General features: G+C 44.1%; 1 protein-coding gene across 4 annotated transcripts in view; it reads left to right on the top strand.

The window, feature by feature from the left end:
- The first annotated feature begins 5762 nt into the window (after nt 1-5762).
- ARHGAP26 (Rho GTPase activating protein 26) overlaps nt 5763-26144 on the top strand; it is a 479720-nt gene continuing 459338 nt past the window's right edge. For 2 of the 4 annotated variants that reach the window (XM_040239820.1, XM_040239819.1), the window contains exon 1: nt 5763-6289. In XM_040239820.1, the coding sequence (XP_040095754.1) occupies nt 6136-6289 (154 nt within the window). In that variant the 5' untranslated portion in view covers nt 5763-6135. The remainder of the gene's footprint in view (nt 6290-26144) is intronic. The other 2 variants (XM_040239822.1, XM_040239821.1) reach the window with 1 other exon arrangement.

Below are 26144 nucleotides of genomic sequence, written 5' to 3'. Positions count from 1 at the left end.
AAATACTCACATAAAATAGTTAAAACAAGAAGGTCCTGCTGCTGCCGCTGCTAAGTCACTTCAGTCGTGTCTGACTCTGTGCGACCCCATAGATGGCAGCCCACCAGGCTCCCCCGTCCCTGGGATTCTCCAGGCAAGAACACTGGAGTGGGTTGCCATTTCCTTCTCCAATAAGAATGTCCTGATGTATAACAAAGGGAACTAATATTCAATATTCTGTAATAAAGCATAATGGAAAAGAAAAATTCTTAAAGCTAATAATTTTCCTTTTTGGAAGCTATGTAAGAACCATGTATTAATGCAGATGATCAAAATTCAGGCAGAAGTGAAACAGTAGGTTTTGTGATTAGTGCATTTTATCAATTAGAGTTGTGTTTGGCTTTGAGTAGCAACAAACCCCATTAACGGGACTTAAACAGGTTATGTTTTTTTCCCCTTCAAGTGATGAGTAGTTGAGAGGAAGGCACTTTGGGGATAAGAGTTATGGCTCCGTGGCATCTGGCTTTCACTATCTTCCCATACATCAGCCCCTAGCATGTGGTATTCCTCTTCATAGTTGCAAGATAGCTGCTCCTCCTTCATGCTTTGTACCCACATTCTTGGCAAAAACAAGAGGAAGGAAGGTGGGCAAAAGATGTGTGTCAGTTGTCTCCTTATTTAAAACAAACAAACAAACAAACCCTTTTCCAAACCCTACACAGTAGATTTCTGGTTATATCTCAGTGGCCAGTAACATGGCCACCGTCATGAGTAGCGCTGTGAAAGTCAGAGGAATTGAAATCTTTATCTGGGCACTTGAGGTTCTGCTAGTAACATAGCCTAAGATTGGAGCTGTACTACCAGTTAGAATCTCAGCTCTGTAGATTGGTGGTTATCTCACAGTAGATGATTCCTTTTCAGTTTCCTCTTGCATAAAATGGAGATAAGATAATAATCTCGTTGTTATGAGGTTAACTTCTGTAAAGAGTTTAGAAAAGTATTTGATAAATAGTAAATGTTATATAAGTACTTTCTCATTAAATGAGTAAGGAAGATGGGGGAATGGACTTTGGGTAGAAAAGTAGCAGGCATGGAATAAACAAATTATTAAAAAATGGAAATGAAAATATTGCTAACATATACGGCAGACTTATGTAGTACAAGGAATGAGTCTTATTAATTTCTTGCATGAAAGAATGTTAATTGAGTGCTGTTACCTCCCTTAACAGGGCTTCTCAGGTGGCATAATGGTAACAAATCCGTTTGCCAGTGCAGGAGATGCAAAAGACATGAGTTTGATCTCGTGGAAGACCCCCAGGAGGAGGAAGTGGCAACTCGCTCCAGTATTCTTGCCTGTAAAATTCCATGGACAGAGGAGCCTGGCAGGCTGCAGTCTGTGGGGTCGCAGTCAGGCATAGCTAAGTGCAAGCGCATGCGTGTGCACATACATACACACATGCACGCACACACACACACGCACACACCCCCCACATACTTCCCTTAAAGAACTGCAAGCTGGTGGTTTTATCAGGATATCTTACTCTTTTTTTTCTTTTGGAGAAAAATGAGAATTTTACATCTGTTTCAGTCAGTTGCTTCTACACAAATTACAGGGCCTGGGACTGAAAGCCAAAACAAAGGGAAAACACACACACCTCAGAATGAGACCTCCTCTTTCATTCATGTGTGATTTTTATTCCATTTTTAGGTATTTGGCTATTTTTATTTACATATATAAAGTGTCTTTCTTATAGACATCTTGTATGGAGATAGTTGGGCTTCCCTGGTGGCTCAGATGGTAAAGAATCCATCTGCAATACAGGAAACCCGGGTTCGATCCCTGGTTTGGAAAGATCCCCTGGAGAAGCAAATGGCAACTAGCTCCAGTATTCTTGCCTAGAGAATTCAATGGACAGAGGAGCCTGGCAGGTTACAGTCCATGGAGTCGAAAAGAGTCAGAGAAAATTGAGTAACTAACACTTTCACTTTTCATGGAGATAGTAATTGAAGGCAGACAGATTTGAATTGTAAGCATTGTTTCATCACTAACTATGTGACCTTAGGCACCTTACACCTTCAAGCTTTAGCTGCCTTATCTATAAAGTAGGGAAGGTTACAGCACCTATTTCCCAGAATTCTACTAAAGGTTAAGTGAAGAAGTACCAAAAAAAAAAAAAAAAAATGCTTAGCATGAATCCTACTACTCAACAAAAACAATAAATGTCATTGTTAATGTTACCACCACCATCATCATTTTTTAAAACCAACTTTGTTGAGGTGTAATTTATGTAGACAAAAATGCACTCATGGATTTTCACAAATGTTAATGCCTTTGTGCCACAGTTGAGAAATAGATTCTCTGTTATCCCCAAATCATCGTTTTAAAATAGGATAACTGATGTCTTATCCAATAAGAACACAAAGGTGAAGTTGTGTGTAAGGAAATATACAGTTTCAGCTATAAAAAAACTTGAATGAATGCTAACTAGAATTACAAAACCCAGGGAATATAGCAGAAGGAGCGCTCATTTTGAGGGGTGGGTGGGGGCCTGGTCAGATATACTGCATGTTATAGTGTCTGCCTGCTGCTGCTGCTGCTGCTGCTGCTGCTAAGTCTCGTCAGTTGAGTCCGACTCTGTGTGACCCCATAGACGGCAGCCCACCAGGCTCCCCTGTCCCTGGGATTCTCCAGTAAGAACACTGGAGTAGGCTGCCATTTCCTTCTCCAATGCATGAACGTGAAAAGTGAAAGTGAAGTCGCTCAGTTGTGTCTGACCCTCAGCGACCCCATGGACTATAGCCTTCCATGCTCCTCGGTTCATGGGATTTTCCAGGCAAGACTACTGGAGTGGGGTGCCATTGCCTTCTCCTATTCAACAGCAATTCTCTCTTTTCCCTTTAACAGCACTTTGCTTGCTAACTCCCAAGGCTTTATGTGTTGGGAATGGGACTGTTTCTCCTCTGGCTTTAGTCTTGTATATCTGCTAGATTTTTTGGAAACAAACAAACAAAACTTTCTTACTGCTAATACTGCTTGACATAAGTTTGGAGAAGTAGAGAGAACCTCTGAAAATGAAGGCATCTCAGAGGAAGGTCAGCTGGAGTGATGGAGAAAGAGATCTTATGCTGATATTATCAGCTAAACTGCTAGAAACTGTCTTGAAGCTGTACTACCCTGGTCCTGTTACACGAGGACCAGTGAACTTTTATCATAGACGAGCTGTGGTCTCTAGCTTGTGTTCAGGAATCATGGGTGAGTGGCCCTTGCCCACCTCTGCTTGTGTGGGCTTGGAGATAACATTTGTGAGAGTGCTTTCCTGTTTTCTACAAAGGGGAAGTAATTGTGTTGCAGATTTAAAGTTAATTGGATAATTGAAGTCAGAAATTATATGGATATAAAATATATTGATATCAAAAGTAGAACTGTTTGGGCTAACTGGCTAATTGGAAGGAATTCAGGTATTCATCTAAAATGTTTAGGCCAGATCATTTTGCCTAAATAATTTCTGTATTTCATCTGAAACTTATTTTGGGGCTTTAAGTGTTGTATTCTATTTGCATTTGCAGTCCAAGGGATTCTCAAGAGTCTTCTCCAACACCACAGTTCAAAAGCATCAATTCTTCAGCACTCAGCTTTCTTTATAGTCCAACTCTCACATCCATATATGACTACTGGAAAAACCATAGCCTTGACTAGACGGACCTTTGTTGGCAAAGTAATGCCTCTGCTTTTTAATATGCTGTCTAGGTTGGTAATAACTTTACTGCCAAGGAGTAAGCATCTTAATTTCATGGCTGCAGTGACCATCAGTGATTTTGGAGCCCCCTAAAATAAAGCCTCTCACTGTTTCCACTGTTTCCCCATCTATTTGCCATGAAATGATGGGACTGGATGCCATGATCTTAGTTTTCTAAATGTTGAGCTTTAAGCCAACTTTTCCACTCTCCTCTTATCATTTTAATGAAGAGGCTCTTTAATTCTTTGCTTTCTGCCATAAGGGTGGTGTCATCTGCATATCTGAGGTTATTGATATTTCTCCTGGCAATCTTGATTAACCCAGTTAAGCTCTTCCCCAAATTCCTGATCCACAGAGATTAGGAGAAAAAATACAATGATCGTAGTTGCTTTAATCTATTACGTTTTGGTGTGATTTGTTATGTATTACTTAAGAGCCAGAACACCTACTTTTAAGTGCTCAAGATATAGCATTAAGCAGATTTAGTTTCATGGAATTCCATTCCACATCTTTCTCATTCTTGGCAACTGAGGAACAACTATTTTCAGACTTTTAATTATCCATCTGATAACTGTTGGGCCTGCTATCAAGTCTAAATTTGTAGCCACAACTGGCAAACAGATCACATTCATTCATTCATGCATTTAATAAATCAATACCTCCATGTAGATGACTTCTCTAGCTCCCGAGTTAGCATCGCCTTCCCAACTTACTATTCAGCATTGCTATTGCTTGTCACTTTTCTATCCCACTAACCAGTAGCAGACAGGTTCACTCTGTGTTATTCATCTTTGCATCTCTAGTATCTAGTCTAGTGCCTGCACATAGCAGACCTATGTAAAAACAAAAACAAAGACAACCAAACAAACAAAAAACAAAAAAGCCACACACACACACAAAACCACCTAACTGGAGGGCTCCTCCTTCCTAGACATACGAATAATTTATTCAAAGACCGTCCCTTTCCTCAAGCACTTCACAGTTCAGCACTGGACACTGTGGGATCCCGCCTGACAGGTGTAGTTAGCTGCCTGGACTGATTACTGTGGTGGAACCCAAGGGCAATAGCGCAACACATTACAGCAAAGTGGAAAGTGGAGAAGGACACGGGAACGGATCCATTCATTTATTCCACAAATCCTTATCAATCGCCGTAGCACATATAGCACAAGGTAAGCGCTCAATATCTGTTACTAGATGCCAGCCACTGTTCTAGGCGTTAGAGATGCCGCAGCGCACAAGAAAGCGGCGGTGGCTCATTTCGTAGTCTTGAAGCTCACAGTATTTATTGCCAAGGACTACAGGCAGTGGACGTAATTATGTAAAATTGTGTGAGGTGCCCAGCAGGAAAACAGGCGGCTGAAATTCTTGAAAGGATGTTAGATCTTTCGGTTGGGGGCAGCCGTGGGCGGGTTTTGAGCAGGAGTGGCCGTGAGGGGGCCGGACTGTAGGGGGCGGGAAGACTGCAGGCCAGAAGAGCTGGTAATTTTAAGATGTAAGTATGTTTTGCTTGAGTGGAAGAAGGAGCTTGTGTCTAGGGGCGACGTGGTCGCTTGGTACGCTCGGGGTTCTCCTGGGACGTGCGCAAGTGCTAAGTCGCTTCAGTTGTGTCCGACTGGGGAATGCATTTTGAGTGTAAGCACGATTGCCTCAGCCCTAGGGAAACTGCGGCCCTAAATTCCTAGATTTTTCTTGTTCGGCACATCTAGGCTCCTCCGCTCCCCAGATATGCAGACGCACCGTCTCCGGCTTGGTTCCCGGCCGCTGCGCGGGCCCATGCGGCAGCAATCACCGTTCCTTCCCGGCTCCGACTGTGCAACCCAGAGCAGACGGGAGGGGGCGGAGCTTGTGCTGCGGACCTAGGCGGTGGCGTGGGCCACGCCCCCGACCTAGACCCCGCCTCTGGACCCCGTTGATTGGGTTATGGTCGCGGAAGGGCCGGGCATCCTCGGAAGGCCCGTGGGTAGGGCTGAGACGGGGTTCTGATTGGCTCGGCTGGGATTAGGTCATTGCTAGCAGGTTCGTCCGGCCCGGACGCCGGCTGGGCGGCCGAGGCTGCTGTGAGAGGGCGCTCGAAGCTGCAGGAGAGCGAACTGGCGAAGGAGGCGGGGAGGCGGCTGCTGCACTCGCTCGACTGCTTGTTCCCTTCCCGTCGCCACTGCGGGTCCTCCGCTGCTCTTCCTGCTCCGCGGCCTCTCGGTTACACGCCGTTTGAGCAGGCGCTCTTCGTTCGCCTCCAGGCTGTGTTCACGAGTCGTGCGCGCCCGCGGACACCGAGCTGAGAGCGAGCCGGCGCCACACCTGTGGAGCCGGCGGCCGTCGGGGGTGCCGGCCAGCGTCTCGCCGCGTGCGTGCTCCGGGCTGCGAGCCGCCAGAGCCCCGGGGGAGGCGCGCCCCCCGGCTGGGCGCCGCGGACACCATGGGGCTGCCCGCGCTCGAATTCAGTGACTGCTGCCTCGACAGCCCTCACTTCCGAGAGACGCTGAAGTCGCACGAAGCGGAGCTGGACAAGACCAACAAATTCATCAAGGAGCTCATCAAGGACGGGAAGTCTCTCATCAGCGCGCTCAAGAGTGAGTGCCTGGGAGCCTGGCGGGGACGGTGCCCCGGGGCGGGAGGGGCCGTCGGGCGGCGCTCAGACCTAGGGGTCCCGCGGCCGGCTGGATTTCTGCCCCCGGGCGCTGAGGGACGGGCGTAGACCTTTGTCGCGAAGCGGAAAGGATACGTAAAATGGGCGAGCTAGCAACAAGACAGTGAAGGCAGAGACCCGTCACCCGGCCGTTTGCGTTCCGGGGGGCCTGGGAGGTGACCGAGCGCGAGTAGCTCTCTGGGGCGCCGCGGGTGGGTGTGCGCGGCACACACAGGTGTCTCAGGAGTGGGACTGGAGTGCCTGGAGCACCGTAGCATATTGCGAAACCCCTTCGCGTCCACGACTCCGGCTTCCTTGGGGGAGAGTTGCTCACCCCTAAGTGCCCAGCCGTGGGAATGGAGCGTGCCCCGCCAAGGGGGCGCTGCCTCCCCTTAGGAAAAGGCGGGTTGTGCCTGCTTCACTCCCTTTACGCTGCTCTAGCCTGCTCAGGGCCGCCGGGGTCTTCGAGAGGTCTCCTTCCCTTCCCAAAAAAGGGCTGGGTAGGGTGGTTGGTCAGCTCGCGATTCTTTGGAATAGTGGCAGCTTGTAACCCACCCGATCTAGAATCAGGGCCACGTACGTGTGCAGGTTCTGATTCTTGTGTTTAGCAGAAGGTGATAGGGGTGGGAGTACAGAATCAGAGTGTTCCTTTACTCTAAACTGTGGGCGAGGGTTTAAAAATAGAACGAACATATCCTCTCCCTCTCCCGCTCCCTCACTCTCCTTTTTTACCTCTCCCAATATCCTTGAAAACTCAAGGGTTTGGGAAGGAATGTCCTCGATCTTCGCTCAGAAAGAAGTTTAAACTTATCCTTAGAGATTTTCGAACCTTTTGTAAAACCATTTTTGCAAATTTCCCTTTGGCAGGGGAGAAATGAAATTTACATTCTGTGTATGAGTTCCCTTGTCATTTGCAGAGCCAGAGAGTGTCTCCTTCTGGCCAAACGAGTGCTCTAGGGATGGATGCCTTGGATTGCTGAGCTCCTTTTTTTGGGTGCCTTTTCTGTCTACCCATTTAAGAATAATTTGGTCCATCTTTTATTTTTAAGAATCAGAAATAACATAAAGGCAGATAGTGGAATTGTCTTTCACTTGACTTTTCCTTTCTCTTTGCTGTATTTCTTAATAGGTGATATCTTTCAACTAGGAAAGCTTGTCTTGGCAGAGTGCAGCCGTGGGTCTGAGAATTGTCACCAGTCTCTTTAAAGGAGACTTAAAGTCAAATGCCTGAGATGTCATTTTGTGAGCCTGTTGTTTCTAAAGATGAAGAAGACAGAGGAGCCCCAGGGCAGCAAGTGGTAGTCTTTTGAGGTGAAATAAAAGTAGAACTTTGGTGTGCTGAGACTCTTTAGAGGCAGGGTCTCTGTTAGAGGCTGTGACCTGAAGCAAATGAATAGACTCTTCTTTTGTTGATGACCAGGGCCATCCTTGGAATATGTGACCCCTAGTTTGGAGTAAGTTAGGGGCTCACTTACAGGTTGGGCCCACACATTTTGTTTGAATCTCAGACTGGCTTTAATTGGGCCTCTGCTTTATTCAGCAAACATCTGGAGTGCCTGCTGTGTGCTCGGTATTACCCTGGGCACTGAGGATGTAGTAGTGACTGCTCTGTTGTTCCTGTGGCTGTGGAGACTTACTCCATACTAGGCACTGCTTCACCTGCAAATTATCTCACGTATTATAATTCGTCTTTCAAATGAGAAAGCAGGCTTGAAAGAATCACTGGCCGAGAGTCTCACTGCTCTAAGAGCAGGGCTGTTTTTGTTCCCCGCAGGGTCTGAGCCAGAGATGAAGTTCTTGCTGATTTTGAGCTCTTAATTCTGTCTCATTCCTCTTGCCCAGAATGGAGCCCTTGGTCCAAGAGTGTTGGAATTTGGACTTGCATTTTGTATCTTAGCCTTGAGTCTGAGGAAGATGCCTTTATGTGACTGGCAGTTTATTTGCTTGCCACTATTTTTAAGATGTGTGTGGGGGAGGAACTTAAGAATTCTTTGGGCAGGAGGAAACAGTACAGGTGATAAAAAGTTTTTTAAATTGTCTAATGAATGGACCAGCTCTATAACTTGGGGGAGAGCTAGGTGTTCTAATCTCTTAATATCCAGCTCTATTACTAACTATTCTCTTCTACTCTTATTAGTGCTTGAACAGGTGCCACATGCCCTCTTAAAGAGGGTGGAGGTGATTATTATTTCCTGAACTTCAGGCATTGTGTTATCATTAGGTCCTTCTTGCATGGTATATTACTATGCTAGTATATGTGTATTCATTTTCTTTGGATCATCTTTATCACTTCTGCAAAATGTAAAGCGTTTTAAAAATGTATATATGTAAAAATACATAATTGTGTAAAAGTAACATTGGTTTAGATGATTTATAGGCTCTTCCCTCTCTAAAATTTTATGGCTTTATTTTATAATTAATATGCACAGATCTTTGGGTTAGATTTCCTTTGTGTGTTAATCTGAGGCAATAATACTGGCCTCCAGGGATTGCTGAAGTTCAGCTAGATCATTGCTCTTTATGAATGAGGAAACTGAAGATCAGAGAGATCAGTAACCTGCCCAAGGCATCACAGCAATTAAGTGTACTTAAACATAAGTTATCTGATTCCAGAGCCTGTGCACTTAACTGTGAAGTAGAAATGTTGGGTAGGTCTGTTGTCTATTGAATACCCTTGAGAATCTGGTAAACAAACGAACTCCTAAAAGTCTTTCCCTGGAGCTCAAACCTCTGGGCTGGACACGTGGCAGCTAAGCAATAAAATAATTTGGGACCTGCATTTCAAAAACTCCTGCCTTTGGAGAAAGTTCTTGTTTGACGTGGTGACTCCCAGTCAATTTCTTCTGTGCTAATTTGTCTAGGCATTTTCTGTGAGCACTCTTTCCTTGACCTGATTAATCTGTCTCAGTCTAGAGGATTCAGAATCCTTTGGTCCTTTTTTCTTTCTGGAGAGATAATAGAGGCTGGCGATGACGTTTTAGGATTTTCTGTGTTCCATTCTTGACCCTATCACTTACTGGGCAAGGCACTAAGCCTGAGCTCCTCTTGTGTAAAATGGGAAGAGCCACGCTGACCTCCTAGGGCTGTTGTGAGCACGAAATGAAACGTGTATGTAAGGAAAGCACTTACCTTGGAGCCTGGTGTGTAGTGCTGCTTAGTTAATGGCAGCTATTATTATCTTCCAGAATGTCAAGACTCAGAGCAAGAGTCACTAAGAGCAGAATTGTCTACACAAGTGCACTGACTTCATTTCTGTCTGTCTTATGGACTTCATGGCAAACCAAATGTGATTTCATAGAACTGAAAGTGAATTAGGCTTTTGGTTTTGAGAAGTGGTTTTCAGGAACTGTTTTCTTTCCACCTTCAGAGTTGGTTTATGGACTGGTTCCTGGGGATATGCCCCTTTCAATTTGACTTCTTTCTAAGAGTGAATTCTCTTACTTTAATAGTCTTAGGTGGGCGGGGTGGGGCAGGAATTCACATTTTAGAATATCAACTTTATTGAGATTTAATCTGGTCACCCTCTTAAAGCATCCAGTTCGGTGGTTCTTAGTACATCCACAGAGCTATGCAGCTGTCACCACAATCAATCTTAGAATATTTTCATCACCTCCAAAAGAAATTCCATTCCCATAAACAGTCATCCCCCACCATTTTCTTCCAAGTCCTCCGTCCCCATTCTCCTCCGGCCCTCCTCAAGCACTGATGTATTTTCTGTCTCTATTGATTTTCCTATTCTGTATATCAGATGTGTAATTTTAATAGTTTTCTCTTAGATGGTGGTGGACAACTTGAGGCACTGAGTTCTTGATTGGAATTTCAGGTGGGAAACTTTGAACCATAAGCTGCTCTCCTACAGTGGGGTTTAAGTAGGGGTGAGGTCCCAGAGACTGAACTGTGTCCTAGGGGAAAACCCAGTTGTCTCATGAGATGGAAAGATGGATTCATTCTAGTTCCTGGCACTTTCAAGGATATAGAAAGTGAAAGTGTTAGTAGCTCAGCCGTGTCTGACTCTGTGACCCCATGGACTAGCCTGCCAGGCTCCGCTGTCCATGGAATTCTCCAGGCAAGAGTACTGGAGCTGGTTGCGATTTCCTTCTCCAGGGGATCGTCCCAATCCAGGGATCGAACCTGAGTCTCCTGCATTTCAGGTGGATTTTTTTTATCATCCTAGCCACCAGGGAAGAGACTACCAAAACTAGAACAAGGATCCAACCCCTTCTGTCACTCAGCTTTCAGTCAAGTTGGGGCAGAGAGTGTGATACTGAATAAAGCCTTTCTCTGGGGTTGATATCTTGTTGGGTGACACTTTTTTTTTTTTTTTTTAATAGTAAAGTGAAATGAGTGTATCTGTGTTTCTCTAGTTCAGCCTGTAGTTTTCGTGAGGCTTTTTGGGTATGATATGCCTTTATCACTGCATTCTCAGAGGTTAGTAATTCTGACCTGCATCACATTTCCAAGGCAATCACAGTGAATTTTAACAGGAATAAATTAATAAGAATGCCAGTAAAAAATACAGCAATAGATTTTAGCTGCTATGTATTTGTCTGTCAATATCAAATCTTAAATTCAAGGCAGATTTATCTTTTAAGAGAAATAAGAGTTGTAGAAATCTGTCATAATAACTGTACATGAACAAAGCAAAATGCTGTATTTTGGACCTTGAACCAAGTGGAGAGATGGATAAAAAGTCTAATATACTTAAGTGGGGGTCATACTTAAAAGGTTTTTTGCTAAGGCATGAAGAAAGAACATTTAGATAGTACATTACTTAAGGGGGAAAAAAAAAAGAATGAGATGTAAATAGTTTTGATAATATTTGCCAGAGGGCATTCATGAGGCTCAGTGGGGCCCTGACCTCATATTATGGGGGGGAAAAAAAGTAAAAATTGTCTCATATCTACATTCTTAAATAATGCAAGCTGTCATTAATTGCCATAGTCTAAACGTCCAGTCTAATAGATGTGTTCTAGAAGAAGCATGAAAAGAAAGTGAAAGTGAAAGTTGCTCAGTCGTATCCAACTCTGCGTACTCCAGGCCAGAATATTGGAGTGGGTAGCCATTCCCTTCTCCAGGAGATCTTCCCAGCCCAGGAATTGAACCCTGGTCTCCCGCATTGCAGGTGGATTCTTTACCAGCTGAGCCACAAAAGGGATGCCCAGAATAAGCGTATATATCTTCAGTGTATCGAAAATTGTTTCTAATCCTCCGTTGGTAACTGCTCTTCTGCCTTTCACAATGATCTGGATTCTGAACATTAGTAATACTAGTGGGCATTCTCTTTATAGAAGTCCTTCCACAGGATGTCTTCCAAGAATACATTGGATGTGGCTTTGGTGGCTCAGATGGTAAAGCGTCTGCCTGCAATACGGGAGACCCAGGTTCGATCCCTGGGTTGGGAAGATCTCCTGGAGAAGGAAATGGCAACCCACTCCAGTATTCCTGCTTGGAGAATCCCACGGACGGAGGAGCCTGGTAGGCTACAGTCCATGGGGTTGCAAAGAGTCGGACACGACTGAGCCACTTCACTTTACTTCTGGCCCCTTTATGTAGATGGGGAACATATCTCAGCATTAAGTTCATTTAAGAAGTGAACTCTGCAGAATTAACTTGGAACTGGTAATGTGCAGGCTGAGGAGACCCAGACCTGGGGCACATAGTGCAATTCAGAGAGCCAGGCCTCTGTTATCAGGCAGACTTGATGTTCAGTCAAGCTCTAGCACATACATGCTGTTAAGACCTTGGGAGCACTGTCAGTTTTCTCAACAAACAAGCAAACAGAAAACCTGGAACCTTGCCAGCAGCTCTTGTTCTCCAAACACTCACCAAGGGCCCGGCCCTATGCTAAGTGCACACACTGTCTCATGGGTCCTTAATGCAGTTCTGTAAGCTGAATACTCTTATTCACCTGCAACGCCGTCCTGTGAGGTGAATACTCTTATTCACCTGCATTTTGCAGTTAGGGTAACTTGTCTCAGGTCACAGAGCTAGGAAGTTGTGCAGGCAAGTTTTGAACTTGGCAACGGACTGCAGGGGCTTCTCTTAAACATGAGCCGTCAGTGCTTCAGTAAACACTTTGCCAGTGAAGATACAAATTCTTCAGAGAGGTAGACGCTAGACAGGAGAAATGTGCAGCAGGTGTTAGATTAAGTGAGAATATTGTACCCATTGTTTTTCAGTCTCTGAGTCCTGGTTGCAAAGAATAGCCAAGATTTGTATTGTGCTCTGAAGTTTTGTGCTCTCATCATCCAAGGATTAAAGACCCATTGTAGGCTAGTGAGGCATAAGTAAAGGGTGCCTGACTACTTCTTGGCTTTTTGAAGCAGTAGAGTTGCTCTTTAGGGGTAGCACTGATTACCAGTGAGTTTCTCTCTTCTTTTTAATGTTATTTAGAAAATGCATACTTTTCTAACATTTCTTTTTTCAGTTGAAATATTAAAAAATTGAGATATAATTGACACAGAACATTTTTTTAGTGTTAGGTGTACAGTGTCACGATTTGCTATTTGTATATATTATGAAATGATCGCCACAGTATGTCTAGTTAACATCCATCACCATACATATATTACGAATTGTTTTTTCTTGTGATGGGAACTTTTAAGATCTATTCTCTTAGCAGCTTTCAAATTATAGTACTATTAACTACAGTCACCATGCTATGCATCACATTCCACGACTTACTTATTTTGTGAATGAAAGTTATTCTCTTTTAACTGGGTAGTAAAGAGTTGAACATGGAGGCCAAAAACCTGTTCCTGGGTCTGATTTGTTAAGAAAAATAGTTCGTCCTTTTTGCTCATTAAAACGAGAGTGGAAAAAAAAGTCACCAAGAGTGGTGTGCTTAAAACACCACTTTTGTACTTCTTTAGGATTTGATGTAGGTTTTTGTAGTAGTGAGATGAATCCTTTGTTAATAGTATAAACTCCCAAAGGCTCTTCAGTACCAACCTGCTTTGTTTAGGACTAATATTATTTTTTACTTACCAAATCCTAAAGGATCAAATGCATAATGAGTTAGGTAACAAAAAGTTTTTTTCTCAGCTCTTTTGCTTTGCTTTAGCACCTTTCAAATAAAAGAAGAAAAAGCATTTCCTAATTATTTGTAAATGGTGGTAATTTGCAATACTGACATTTGGAATATTACTCATATAAATATAAACATCTGCAAATTATATCCAAACAAGATTTTGTAGTTTTTATATAACACTGGCTTTAAAAAAAGTCCTTCCACTTTAATTCAGTTATTCAGTTCTGGATTGGACTGAATAAATTGCATCTATAATCTGTACAAAATTTCCCACGTGACTCAGTGTAAAGAATCTGCCTTCAATGCAGGAGACATAGGTTTGATCCCTGGGTCAGGAAGATCCTCTGGAGAAGGAAATGGCAACCCACTCCAGTATTCTTGCCTGGGAAATCTCATGGACAGAGGGTTATATTCATTGGGGTCGCAAAAGAGTTGGACACCACTCAACGACTAAATAACAATAATCTATAGCACTCAGCCCACTGATTTGCGGCTTAAGTTCCCCCTTCCCTCCTTTTTTAAAAATATGATTAATAGGCTTTATTTTTTAGAGCAGTTTCAGGTTTATAGAAATACTGAGTGGAAAGTATAGGAAGTTCCCATATAGCCTCTCACACCCATTTCTCTCAGATAGTACATTTGTTACAATAATGACATAGTGTTATAACTCAAGTCCATAGTTTACACAGGGTTCATTCTTTGTGTTGTATATTCTGTGGGTTTTGACAAATGTATTGACCTTAACAGTATCAGGCAGAATAGTTTCAGCCTGTGAAATACATGTCTTTGTATGGACATATGTTTTCATTTCTTATTTAATTTCCCACCTAGGAGTAGAATTACTAGGTTGTATAGATAAACTTAAGTTTAATTTTGTAAAAGCCTGCCAAACTCTATTCTGCACCAGAGGCATCCTTTTAAATTCCCCTCAGGAACATCCAAGAGTTCCAGTCTCTCCACATTATCACCAATACCTGCTATTGTCTGTATTTTTGATTGTAGCCATCCCAGTGGGTGGGAAGTGGTACCTCTTCGTTTTAATTTGCATTTCTGCGATACTTACAATGTCAAGCATCTTTTCATAAGCTCATTGGCCACTGGTGCATTTTCTTTGCTGAAGTGTCTGTTCAGATCTTTTAGATGGGCACTGTTTATATCTCGGATTGTTTTTTTAATCCTTTTGTGCATACATGCTCAGTTTCCAAGTTGTATCTGACTGTTTGTGACCCTGTGGACCATAGCCCGCCAGGCTCCTCCATGCATGGGATTTCCTAGGCAAGAATACTGGAGTGAGTTGCCATTTCCTTCCCTAGGGAATCTTCCAGACCCTGGGATCAAACCTGCATCTCCTGCATTGCATTCTTTACCACTGAGCCACCTGGGAAGCCCTTAATTCTTTTACTTTTTCCATAAAACTTTTGATGAGTAAGTGAACACCATTGGGTATACTTTATTTGCCCTCATTTGGGGACTTTTTCCTTCTCCTTGCTTCAACCTCAGATGTACTTGATTGATCAGTTTCACATCCCAGGGCTTGAAAGGTGATTTTGACAAGGCTATGGTTCAGATTTCTGCTCTAGTTAGGCCAGTCAGCGTCCCTCTGGGGAGAGGCCCCAGGCTGAACTTCCTAATGCTAGCCAACGTAAGCTAATGATCACAAACCCCATGAATTGACAAAATGAGAATGGGTCAGGGAGAAAGTGTTGTCACCATGGAGCTATTGGGGAATGCAGTTCATGAAGGTGACTTTGTTACCCAGTCTAGGCCATTGCATTTTTAAAAGTTAGCCAAAGGAGAAGTGCCAGTATGAAGCTAAGTGTCATACATTTCTGACTGACTCAAGTTTTAATTTTTAAAATTATAACCCAGTATGTTTTAAATTGTATATCTTAGGCCATCAGAGGAAGGCTTTCATTCAACAAACATGGAGTCTTACTTTGCTCTTACCATGTCATCCAAGCCCTGGCCTCGAGTAAGTGCTTTTAAGGTTGTGGTAACAGATGCAGGAGTTGTGAGGTGAGAGGAATTATGAGGTGTCCCGGGGCTCGCAGGGAGGCCAGTGTAGCTGGAGCAGAGCGATGGCAGATGAACAGGGAGAGAGGCTGGGAGCCAAGTCCTCGAGGTCTTGACTCCCAAAGGGACTTTGAGTTTCATTCTGAGTGTGATGGAAAGTCAGGGGAAGGTTGTGACATCATCCTTCTTGTGCTTTAAGAGATTATGGGGACCACTGTGTAGAGAATAATTTAGTGGGGCAAGAATGGAGGCAAGGAGAGCAGTTAGGAGGCTGTATAATAGGTGAAGTAAGAGGCAGTGGCACCTTGGGCTAGGGGGCAGTGTTGGAGATGTAGGTCAGATTCTGGGTGTTTTTGGAAGCCCACAAGATCTACTATTTGATTGGATTTAGGCTTTGAGACTAAAAATCAAGAATGATTCAAATGTTTTTAGCTAGAGCAGTTAAACGGAGAAGGCAATGGCAACCCACTCCAGTACTCTTGCCTGGAAAATCCCATGGACGAAGGAGCCTGGTGGGCTATAGTCCATGGGGTCGAAAAGAGTCAGACACGACCGAGCGACTTCAGTTTCACTTTTCACGTTCATGCATTGGAGAAGGAAATGGCAGCCTACTCCAGTGTTCTTACTGGAGAATCCCAGGGCCAGGGGAGCCTGGTGGGCTGCCGTCTATGGGGTCGCACAGAGCTGGGCACGACTGAAGTGACTTAGCAGCAGAGCAGTTATGTGAATGATGGTGCTATTTTCTGAAATAAGGATGACTTGGGAAGGATTAGGTTTGGGGGAAGATGAACAGTGTAAATGGATGACCTAATCTTATCGTGCAAAGATGAAAAATTACACATTTCATGCATACACTCATAAAAGAACGACCGAGTGTGGAAGTATACAGAATAAAGCACCCCCTTGCCTGAGTTAGCCACCGATGTGCTCTTTTACTCATCCTTTTTTTGTGCGTATTTGTTGTTTTCCTAAGTGGAGTTATAGGATATGAATTAGTCTGTGTTTTGCTTTTCTGGTTGATACTGTGTCTTAGAGTACACACATACAGTGTATTCTTTTTAACACCTGCAGAGAGCACTGCTATGTGGCGACACCATGGCTGATTTAACCCTGCTCCTGTTGAGGGATATTTGGATTGCCTCACTTTTCACTATCAGAGAAAGTGCTACAGTGATGGCTTGCACACACTCTTTTCTGTGTGGGTCGTAGTAGTTCCATGGGGGTAGATTCCTTAAAGCGGAATTATTGCCAGCTCCCATCTATTTTTTTTTTTTTACAAGCTCCTCGACATTGACTCCTTAGGTCCTTGGCACCCCTGTCAAGCTGGTATTTGTCTGGCACTGTTTTAAGTGTGGTGTTAGATTGTTTCTGAAGCTTAACATTTTGCTTTAATTGGAAGCGTCCTTAACAGGACAAGCTCTTCTTTTAGGTGCTGGCATGGATTCTGAAGGAACCAGGGGCTAGAAAAGAGAGAGAGATTACAATTAATTGGCTGTGTCCTAATTAACGTTGGACCTGTCTGATATCCTTTCTGAGCTCTAAGTTCTTACAGATAAAATGGGACATGGGATGTGGCTTTGCCCGTATCTAATAGGCTGTTCCAACCTCAAATTTCAGGGAAATCACATTTGTTAGGATGAAGAAAATAGCCTTAGTGGCCAGAGGAATATTTACAAATTAGAGTCACTGGAGTTTACACATTTTGTAGAAACGCAGAGTGGAGAAAGAGGAAATAGTAAGGAAAACAGCTTGGCAGTGTGGCCCAGAAGCTGTCATGGCATGTTTATATCTGGCTCATTTCACCTTGGTAGGAAGGCACGGAATGCTGCAGGGGGTGAGCCTGGAGGCTTGGGCAGTGTTACTATATTTAGAAAGTGGAGATTCCTGGGGCTGAGGGGGTGTCTGTGTGTGTGTGTTTTCTTTGCCAGATGGATAAAGGGTTGAGGGGCTTGGGAATTCTGGATCAAACCTTGCTAACTGGCTGGCTTCCTTTGGCCAAGCCAGTAGCTACGGTTTGATTCCTGCTGCTGCCACACAGGAAAAGCCACAAGAAACCCCATTTTATATGGTTTGTAAAGACACCACAGGTTGATTTCAGAGCTCATCTGATCTTGCTGTCAATCATGCTTTTAAGTTTATTCCAGGCTGATTTGAACACTTTGAAAAGATGAGGTGGCTTCTCCCGTGAGACTTTAGATAGGTTTCCAGGTAGATCGAGTTGAACTTGAGGCTGTTTCTGTGCCACAGAGACTGTCAAACAGATTGAGTCCAAACCATAACAGATTCCTGACTGTCTTGTTATTACACTGGTGGGTCAAGTGTACAAGATGATTATTATTTGAGCAAGTGAGATGAAATTAAAACAGCATTTTTACTTTAATTCATACCTATGTTTCTTTTTAAAAAGTTTATGTCACTAAGTAATACCTGTAAATAGTACACAATTTAGAAGGGACAGGAAGGAATGCAAGCATCCTTAAATGCCTCCTGTCTCCAGATTCCTGGTTCTTCTACTGGAGACAGCATTTCATCCATTCTTGAGTATTTTTCAGATATAATTTATGCATGTGCCAGCAAATACATATTTATATATTTCTCCGGTAGCAAGCCATATGCACTGTTTTGCATATATTTGCATTTTGTACTATTTTAATGGATTTTGAATATTATTCAACTTTGGTACATATAGAGCAAATTCATTTTTAGCATTGCATTGTATGGCACTGTATGGACATAATTTATTTAATCAGACTTCCTGGGTGGCTCAACTGGTAAAGACTCTGCCTGCAGTGCAGGAGATGTGGGTTCGATTCCCAGGTCAGGAAGTTCCCCTGGAGAAGGAAATGGCAACCCACTCCGGTATTCTTGCCTGGGAAACCCCATGGACAGTGGAGCCTGGTGGGCTACAGTCCATGGGGTTGCAAGAGTTAGACGTGACTTATCGACTAAACCACCACCAAATAATAGACATTTAGATAATTTCCAGCCTTTTGCTACTATAAGCAATGCTGCTGTGAACCTCCTCGTACCACCTGTCATGAGCGGATGAGTGAGTACATCTGTAGGGTGAATTCTGGAAATGGAACTGCTGGGCCAGAGGGTACGTACACTTTTCATTTCAATGGATATCTCATAGGAGTGCTTCTGAAAAGTTCTGAGTGAACTGAATTTTATAAATCACATTTTTGGAGTAGAAAGGAAATTCATCATTTGGTTTATCATAGAGTGGCACCTGCAATAAAGCAATGCTTCGAGTTTTGTCCGTTTCCTACTCCTCAGTTTGTGTGTACTTCATTCTGGGATCAGAAGTGACAACAAAATTGCTCCCTAAAATGAGCCAGAGCTGGCCTGGTGATCAGTTGCGCGTGGGGCCCCCGGAGAGCTTGTCTGTGCTTCTGGTGAGGGTGCTGCTGAGTTCTATCTTGGTGCAGTGTGTGCTTTACTTTGGAAGTTTGTCAGGTATGAAGGAGGGCAGGCTCCCACCTCTGTCGACAGAAGACTTTTATTCTGAGCCAGTAGGCACAGCTTGTCTGTCCGTGAAGCTTTTCTGGGAAGTGGCAAGGGAGCTGGGCATTTTTGTCTGACCTCTCTCTGCTCGCTGCCTCTTCAGCAGAGCTTGGCACTTGCCCTGATGGAGGGCACGTGTTGTCTGTGGTCTCTATTTCAGTGCCTGGGACCACTCACATTGGGGTGGAAGGCTCCTGGTAGTGGGGTTATGGGACGAGGCGAGCATAGTGACTGCTCTGGTCACTCGGCGTCTTCAGGAGGCCAGGGAATCACAGACCGTCCACAGTACAACGATCCCTGGCAGGTTAAGAGGATCTCTGAGGAGCTAGCAGAGGACTTGGGGAAAGGCAAGTCCAGGGAGGCAGTGTTCCTAACCATCAGTCTTCTAAAATCACCTAGGTCATTTCTGCCCCATCTTTTCAATGTTTATTTATTTTGAAAAAGTCTACTCATTAAAAATTACATTTATTTCAAAAGAGAATATTATAGCATCCTGAAATCATGGCTTTGATGTGGTTAGTAATATTTTTTTTTCCTAGAGTATCTTCAGGTGGTCATTAATTCATAATCATTACATTGAAAAGTATTTGTTGTTGTATGATCTAAAATAGAACTATATTTTCTCAGTGATTTGAGCTTCCCTCTGCTTTGCGCTGTCCTGGAGCAGAAGCGCATCAGAGAAGAGACAGCATGTGGCCGTTGTGCTGGGAGGGAGGGAAGGGCAGAGATGTGCTTCTCAGACTCAGGTGCTGGTGTTGGGGTTGGTGGCAGTGTGCCAGGGAGTATGCAAAGCCAGTTGCAGGGAGTGCACTTCTTGAAAATCCGTTTTACTCAGTGGAATCATTTGAATATTCAAACAAACACCCATAAATTATAGAAGAAAAATCAAGATACCATGGCACTTTTCACGGAAGACCTGGTGTGACTGAAGAGGAGAACAGAGGAAGGGGGAGCAGGGGTGTCCCTGGTTGAACTGGTGGGGGACACGGGGCTAAGAGTCCTTGCTCAGTTATTTCCATGGGACCTACAGGTGGAGACACCTACTAGGTGGAGGGAAAAACAGGCCAGGGGCCCCAGAGAGAGAGGGGGTACTGCTGTGGGTTTGGGTCTCACCAGGTGCTATCAGAGGCCCAAGCAGTCCATTGATGTCACTGGGAGTCTGGGACTCACCCCAGAGATTCTAATGTAATTTGTCTGGGTTGCAACTTGTGCCAGGGGAATTTTAAAAGCACCCCAAGGTACTGCTAATGTGCAGCACAGTTGGAGAACCACTGGCATGGAGTGAGAGGAGAGTGCGGGGGCTGAAATTGTGGGCAGCATCAGCATTTGGCAGAAGAGGTGGGTGGAATAGGGATGGAGAGATTTGTTCTGATTAAGTATGAGGTGTGTCTTCCTGGGCAGTGTGGGTGAGGGCTTGCCTAAAGCCTTTGAATTTTGCCCTTTGAAACCAGAGAAAGCAGTTTAAGTACAAGGGTGATACATATCCACTATCCGATATTATTGTGAGGAGTAAATGAGGTTATCATAGGTATCGTGACTAGCGGGGTGAGCAGGCCCATGGTAAGTCCTTTGCAATTGGAATGTCACTACTGTCATTTCTAGATTTGTCTCTGGAAGGAACCATTAGAGCAGGTCAAAGAATGATGGGGAATTGGCTCCAAAGGGTACAGGTTCTCCCGCTTCAGAACATCTCAGCATGTGGCTGCATGCCTAGGATCCAATGGTCCCATGAGCCTGGGGAGGCCGGGAAGCTCCTGAAGGGAAACTTTCTGCTCACAGTCACACGACACACATTTCCCCACAGTGAGTCCTGTCAGGGTTAAAGTCATTTGGGATCAGAGCCTGTGATTCTGTTGCATGGTTTTTGTTTAAAAACCTAGAAGACGCATGATGAGCTGACTGAGCTGTGGTTGCACTGCTGGTGGGGGGAACCCTGTCTCCTCTGGGAGAGCTGCAGAGGGACTGGCTGGTGGCTCTGGAGGACGAGCTGTGCACCAAACCCAGAGAGGGCTGGGGTGCCTCCCAGGTGCCATTGGAGAACTCATTTCTGGCAACAGCTCCTCCTTATCTCTCTTCTGATCTCAGTGGGTTTTCAGCCTCCTAGGAAGGACTGGGTGACTGAGCAGACAACAGCTACCTTTGTTGGGACCCTGGGGTGTTGACTCATGCAGCTTTCCCCTTGTGATTTGCTTCTTAAGAAATTCTATAGGGTGCTCTTCCAAAGACAGGGAAGGGGGTTTGCATTTGTATCTGACTGGTGCCTTGAGATGTTGACACAACTCCTGTCCTGGGCCGGTACCCAGCAGAGCATCAGCCTCATGATTCTGACTGTGGGCAGTGCGGAGACCAGGCAGGCCCTGGGGATGGGCACCTTGGCATCTGCAGCCTCGTCCAGCCCCAGCCACACCCAGAGGTGTCTGGCCTGCTGGCCAGGCCTTGGAAGCCACAGATGACTTTGCTTGCTGCCCTCTCCCAGCCCTCTGACTGAAGCTGCCCTGAGCTCAGTGTGCAAGGTTAGCAAACCACCATATTGTCAGCTCTGTGTAGAGCAACAAGATGCTTCTCTCTCTGGAAAGAAATTCTGTTTCTCTCCATGTAGCCAGCATGCTTGGAATCAGCTCCCCAGTGGGAAGCTCTGCTCCAGTGCTTGGAAAATTGGAGTGGCGCTGAGCTTTTGGCCCCCATATCTTTTGGGCTCTGTCTTTTGGCTTGCTTTCTGGCCCCCTGTCTCTTCTGGCTGGCAGCACACCATACTGTGATGAAAGGAGAATCCCAGCAGGGCTTGGGATTTTGCACTTGAGGTGCAGAGTTCAAGCGTGAAGATGGTCATCAGCCGACAAGAACCTATATTTGGCTTGTTTTCACAAGTCTTAGTTTTGAATATTGGGGTCTCATCTTCTCCCCTTCCCCTCTAATCAGGAGAACTGAGCCCCTTAAAAAGAAGGTTGAAATGTTTTTTGGTGGTTATCTTAAATGAGAGATGTGTGAAATGTTACGGAGGAGAAGGATGACTCATGTTTCTTACTGTGACACCTCAAACAGTCAGATCACTGAGCTCCTCAAATGTGTTGGCATGGAGTTAAGCAATGGTGGGCAGAGACCTTGGAGGTCCTGCCTTAGGGTTTTTTAAAGTAACTTAATGAGATGTAATTCACATACCACACAGTTCACTCATTTATAATGTACAGTTCATGACTTTAAGTATGTTCACAGAATTTTTCACCCATCTCCACAAGTAATTTTAGAATATGTTTGGTCATCATCCTCAAAAGAAATCCTGCACTCCTTCACCAGCATCCGCATCTCCCCAGCTCTAGTCAGCCACTTAAGATTTTAACCCAGGGCCCAGAGTGTGGTGCTCGCCTGTCTGCTTTGTCCTTAGATCGTTTTAAACTATAGATCTGTTTCCTTTAAGGAAATGGCAACCCACTCCAGTATTCTTGCCTAGAGAATCCTGTGGACAGAGGAGCCTGGTGGGCTGCTGTCCATAGGGTCCCACAGAGTCGGACATGAGTGAAGCGACTTTGCATGCATGCATGCATTGGAGAAGGAGCAACCCACTCCGGTATTCTTGCCTGGAGAATCCCAGGGACAGAGGAGCCTGGTGTGCTGCCGCCTATGGGGTCACACAGAGTTGGACACGACTGAAGTGACTTAGCATGCATGCATGCATTGGAGAAGAAAATGGCAACTCACTCCAGTGTTCTTGCCTGGAGAATCCCAGGGACAGAGGAGCTTGTGGGCTGCTGTCTGTGGGGTCACGCAGAGTCGGACACGACTGAAGCGACTTAGCAGCAGCAGCAGCAGCAGCAGCTGTTTCCTTTGATGCGTCCAGATAATTTGCACTTCTCCAGAATGCTGCAGTTTCAGCGCCAAGGTGTTTGGATCTGGAACTCAGTTTGTCTGTATTCTGTTCACCCCTGACAAATGTGCTAGTGTGGCAGGGACTAACTCACACTCATCTCTGAGTGCATGTACATCTCTCGTTAGGACTTCTTTTATCCTGTCTTTCTCTGTTTTGATCTTGCTTTGGAGAGGGTAATCTAGTGTAAGTGGGGGGGGAATACCCAATATCCAGTAGGTAGATGCCTTGTTTTGAGTAAAAGAGAAGAACATTTATTTCTAGAGTGGGAAAAATTTCAGTGATACACTGATTTGGATAGTCACATTTGGAGGGTTTTGGCTTTATTTTAGGAATGTTGGTAAAGAAGTAAGTTTCTTGTGCTGAAATGATGGTGTCTAAGGTCTTAACATGAAAGTCCTTCTTCCCTACAAAAGACCTTGGATTGTTTTAGGAAATGCCAGCCCAGATGTAGATGACACATTTTCTACATCTATTTGTTTTCTCTTTCTCTCATTTGCTTCTGTCCCTTCTTTTTCTTTTGCTTTTTTTCTCTCTCTCATTCTTTCCCTTTGCCCTTCCCACATCTTGCCTTGCCAGAGGGCAAAAAAAGTGACTGATCTCTGACCTCTTGATTTTGAAAAGCAAAACCCTTTATAAATGGGAATGACCTGAAATCAATTTCCAGAGTTTCTAGGGTTATACTTAAAAAGACTTCTAGATTTGAGGTGACTATGAATCTGTAGTGCTAGGAAGAAATGTGGGCTCTGAGTTGGCACTGTGCTGTAGACAGCACTGTGTGGGGTCCTGTTTCCTGTTAAACTTCCTGTGTTATGTTCCAGAGGTGAAAAGTGCTCAGAACCAGTGAGGGTGTAAAATGTCTGGCCCCTCTTTAGCTGTTCTGATGAGGAGCATGTTTTTTCCTTCTCCTAATGGGACTTGATGCAAGCCTCATTTTTTTGTCATCGAGATAGGGGTGCTGTTAAGATTATCTTCAACAAAAGTAGGTCAGTGATTTGTATTTCATGAAGATAAATTTGGGGATGCTGAATGAGAGCATGTTATTTGGGTTAGTTGAACAGATCCAGATATAATTATGTATATTTATAATGCTGATTAGAGACCTAGAAACCTATTTAGAATAGGTCAGGAAACTGGGTATGACATCTCAGTCTTTACTAGTATAATCTCTGGAAATAATATATTTTGGGCATAATTAAATGACACCTGGATCAGGTGAGTTATATCTCCCTCCCTCCAGCTGAACAACCCACAAAGTTGTTAAATGGCGTGATACTATGAAAATAACAGGTACGCCCCTTCAGCCTTCTTCTGAGGTGTATATCTCTTGCCTTTTTCATCACATAAACTAATTCTTTAAAAAAAATTAAACAATCCAAAAACAAACCTGTATTTTTTCCGATTATACCAGTAATGCGTGTCAATTAGATATAACTTAAAAATTACAGATGAATAAAAGAGGAAAATGCAAATCACACTAATAGTACTGATTAGAGATACCCATTTTGGTTTTATCATCTTTTTTACTCAGGTTATGATCATCTTTCCTTATGATTATACACTCTCTGAGATTGTTTTTAGTGGTTATGTAATATTCCAGGTATGCTCTGTCAAGACTTACTAATGGGCTACTTTTGGACGGTTAGGTGGTTTTTCTCTTTTTCATGTTCATTAACCAATCTATAATGAATGTTCTTACAGCTATGCCATCATTAGCTCCTTAAGAGTATTTACATGGCTTGCCCTGTTTCTTTTCCTGTCTTTAAGATTCGGTTCTCATCTCTCTGGTTGTTCCCTTCTTTTCCTACAGGTTGAGCAGAACCTTGGAGCCAGAAAGTGGATGTCTTTTTTGAGTGCCACAGAATGAAGTATCTCATATATTGAATGCATATGATTGCATTCATTTGAACATAATAACTCGTAACACGTTTACCACCATTTAACTGTTTATTAATATGTCAGAACCTTTTATTATGTGTTTTACAAACTATTTCATTGCACCTTCACAGTAGTAGTATGAGGTATGTAGTAATATCCCAATTTATAGACTAGAAAAAGGAGACACAGAAAGCAAAAATAACTCATCCAAATAAAAAGTATTAGACTCAGGGTTAGAACTTTGAGCCAGTGCGGACTCTTCTGCTCTTAACCAGTGGTGGACAGTTGACTATAATCTTAGCCCAGTCTCTTAAATCTTCTGTTTCTTCCTTTGAAGTGAAGTTAAGTGAAAGTCGCTCAGTCATGTCCTACTCTTTGTGACCCCATGGACTATGCAGTCCATGGAATTCTTCTGGCCAGAATACTGGAGTGGGTAGCCATTCCCTTCTGCAGGGGATCTTCCCAACCCAGGGATTGAACCCAGGTCTCCCATGTTGCAGGAGATCTTTACCAGCTGAGCCCTGAAGGAAGCCCTTTCTTCCTTTATAAAGTGAGAGTAACAGTACTTGCTTGAGAACATTGTAAGGATTAAATGAGCTAGTTAGTTGTGAACAGCATCTGGCCCCAAATCACTGCAGCTGTTGCTACTCTAATGACTGTTTCACCTTTTATAAGGTAGGAATAATATAGATACTGTAAAAATAGTCTTTGTGCAGTGTCTACATTTGAATCTCTGACTTTCTCACTGGAGATGAATCCATGTGTTGGGGATTATCTCTAAAAGTTAAACTGGGCCTCATACTCTAGTCACTAATGTTTTGGTGGCTTGGTTTTATACACATCTGCTCACAAGATTCTGATGCTGACTTGTCAAAAACCACTCTAAAAGTAACACATTCCATGAGCACCCGTCCCATCCCACCCCCAGCCTCACTACCCAGAGGTGAACTTTCTTGTGCAGACAACTGAATTCTAACAGGGAATTCTTCCTTGAGTCTAACCGCAAGTATCTGTTGCAGGACGGACAAAAGTGGTGTTTTAGATAAGTGTTGGTGTTAAGCGGAGGTCGGTGATCTCTATCCTCTGGTCATGAATTGTCCCCATTTCCAACTTTAGTTGTTTCGTTGCGTGTGCCCTCCTGTCTCTCCCTCCCCTCCCACCAGTCACTCCTGCCTCTCAGCAGCCATGAACACTTGGGCAGTTCTAAGGAAAACGGTGCTGGTTCTCACACGGCATTCTAAGAGCATATCTAGGCTGACTTACCTAGGGATCCAGAACAAGGCACTTTCCAGCCATAGGACCTTTCCATTGCTTAGAACACCTTTGCTACAGCTCTTCATAGGGTTGGCTTCATCTCGTCTTTGGGGACTCAGCCGAGTCCCCGACTCTTTGAGTAAAGAGTCCTCCCCTGACCATCTGACCCCCTCCTTTATATCACTACCCTGGTTTATAGGTAATGTGCCTATTCCACCCTTTAAACTCCCCAGTGCATTATTTTTTTAGTTAATT

This window comes from Oryx dammah, unplaced genomic scaffold (assembly GCF_014754425.2).
Source record: "Oryx dammah isolate SB20612 unplaced genomic scaffold, SCBI_Odam_1.1 HiC_scaffold_5, whole genome shotgun sequence".
Classification (NCBI taxonomy): Eukaryota; Metazoa; Chordata; class Mammalia; order Artiodactyla; family Bovidae; genus Oryx; species Oryx dammah.
Note: the sequence above shows the minus strand (reverse complement) of the source record. Positions and strands in the feature narration are given on the sequence as shown.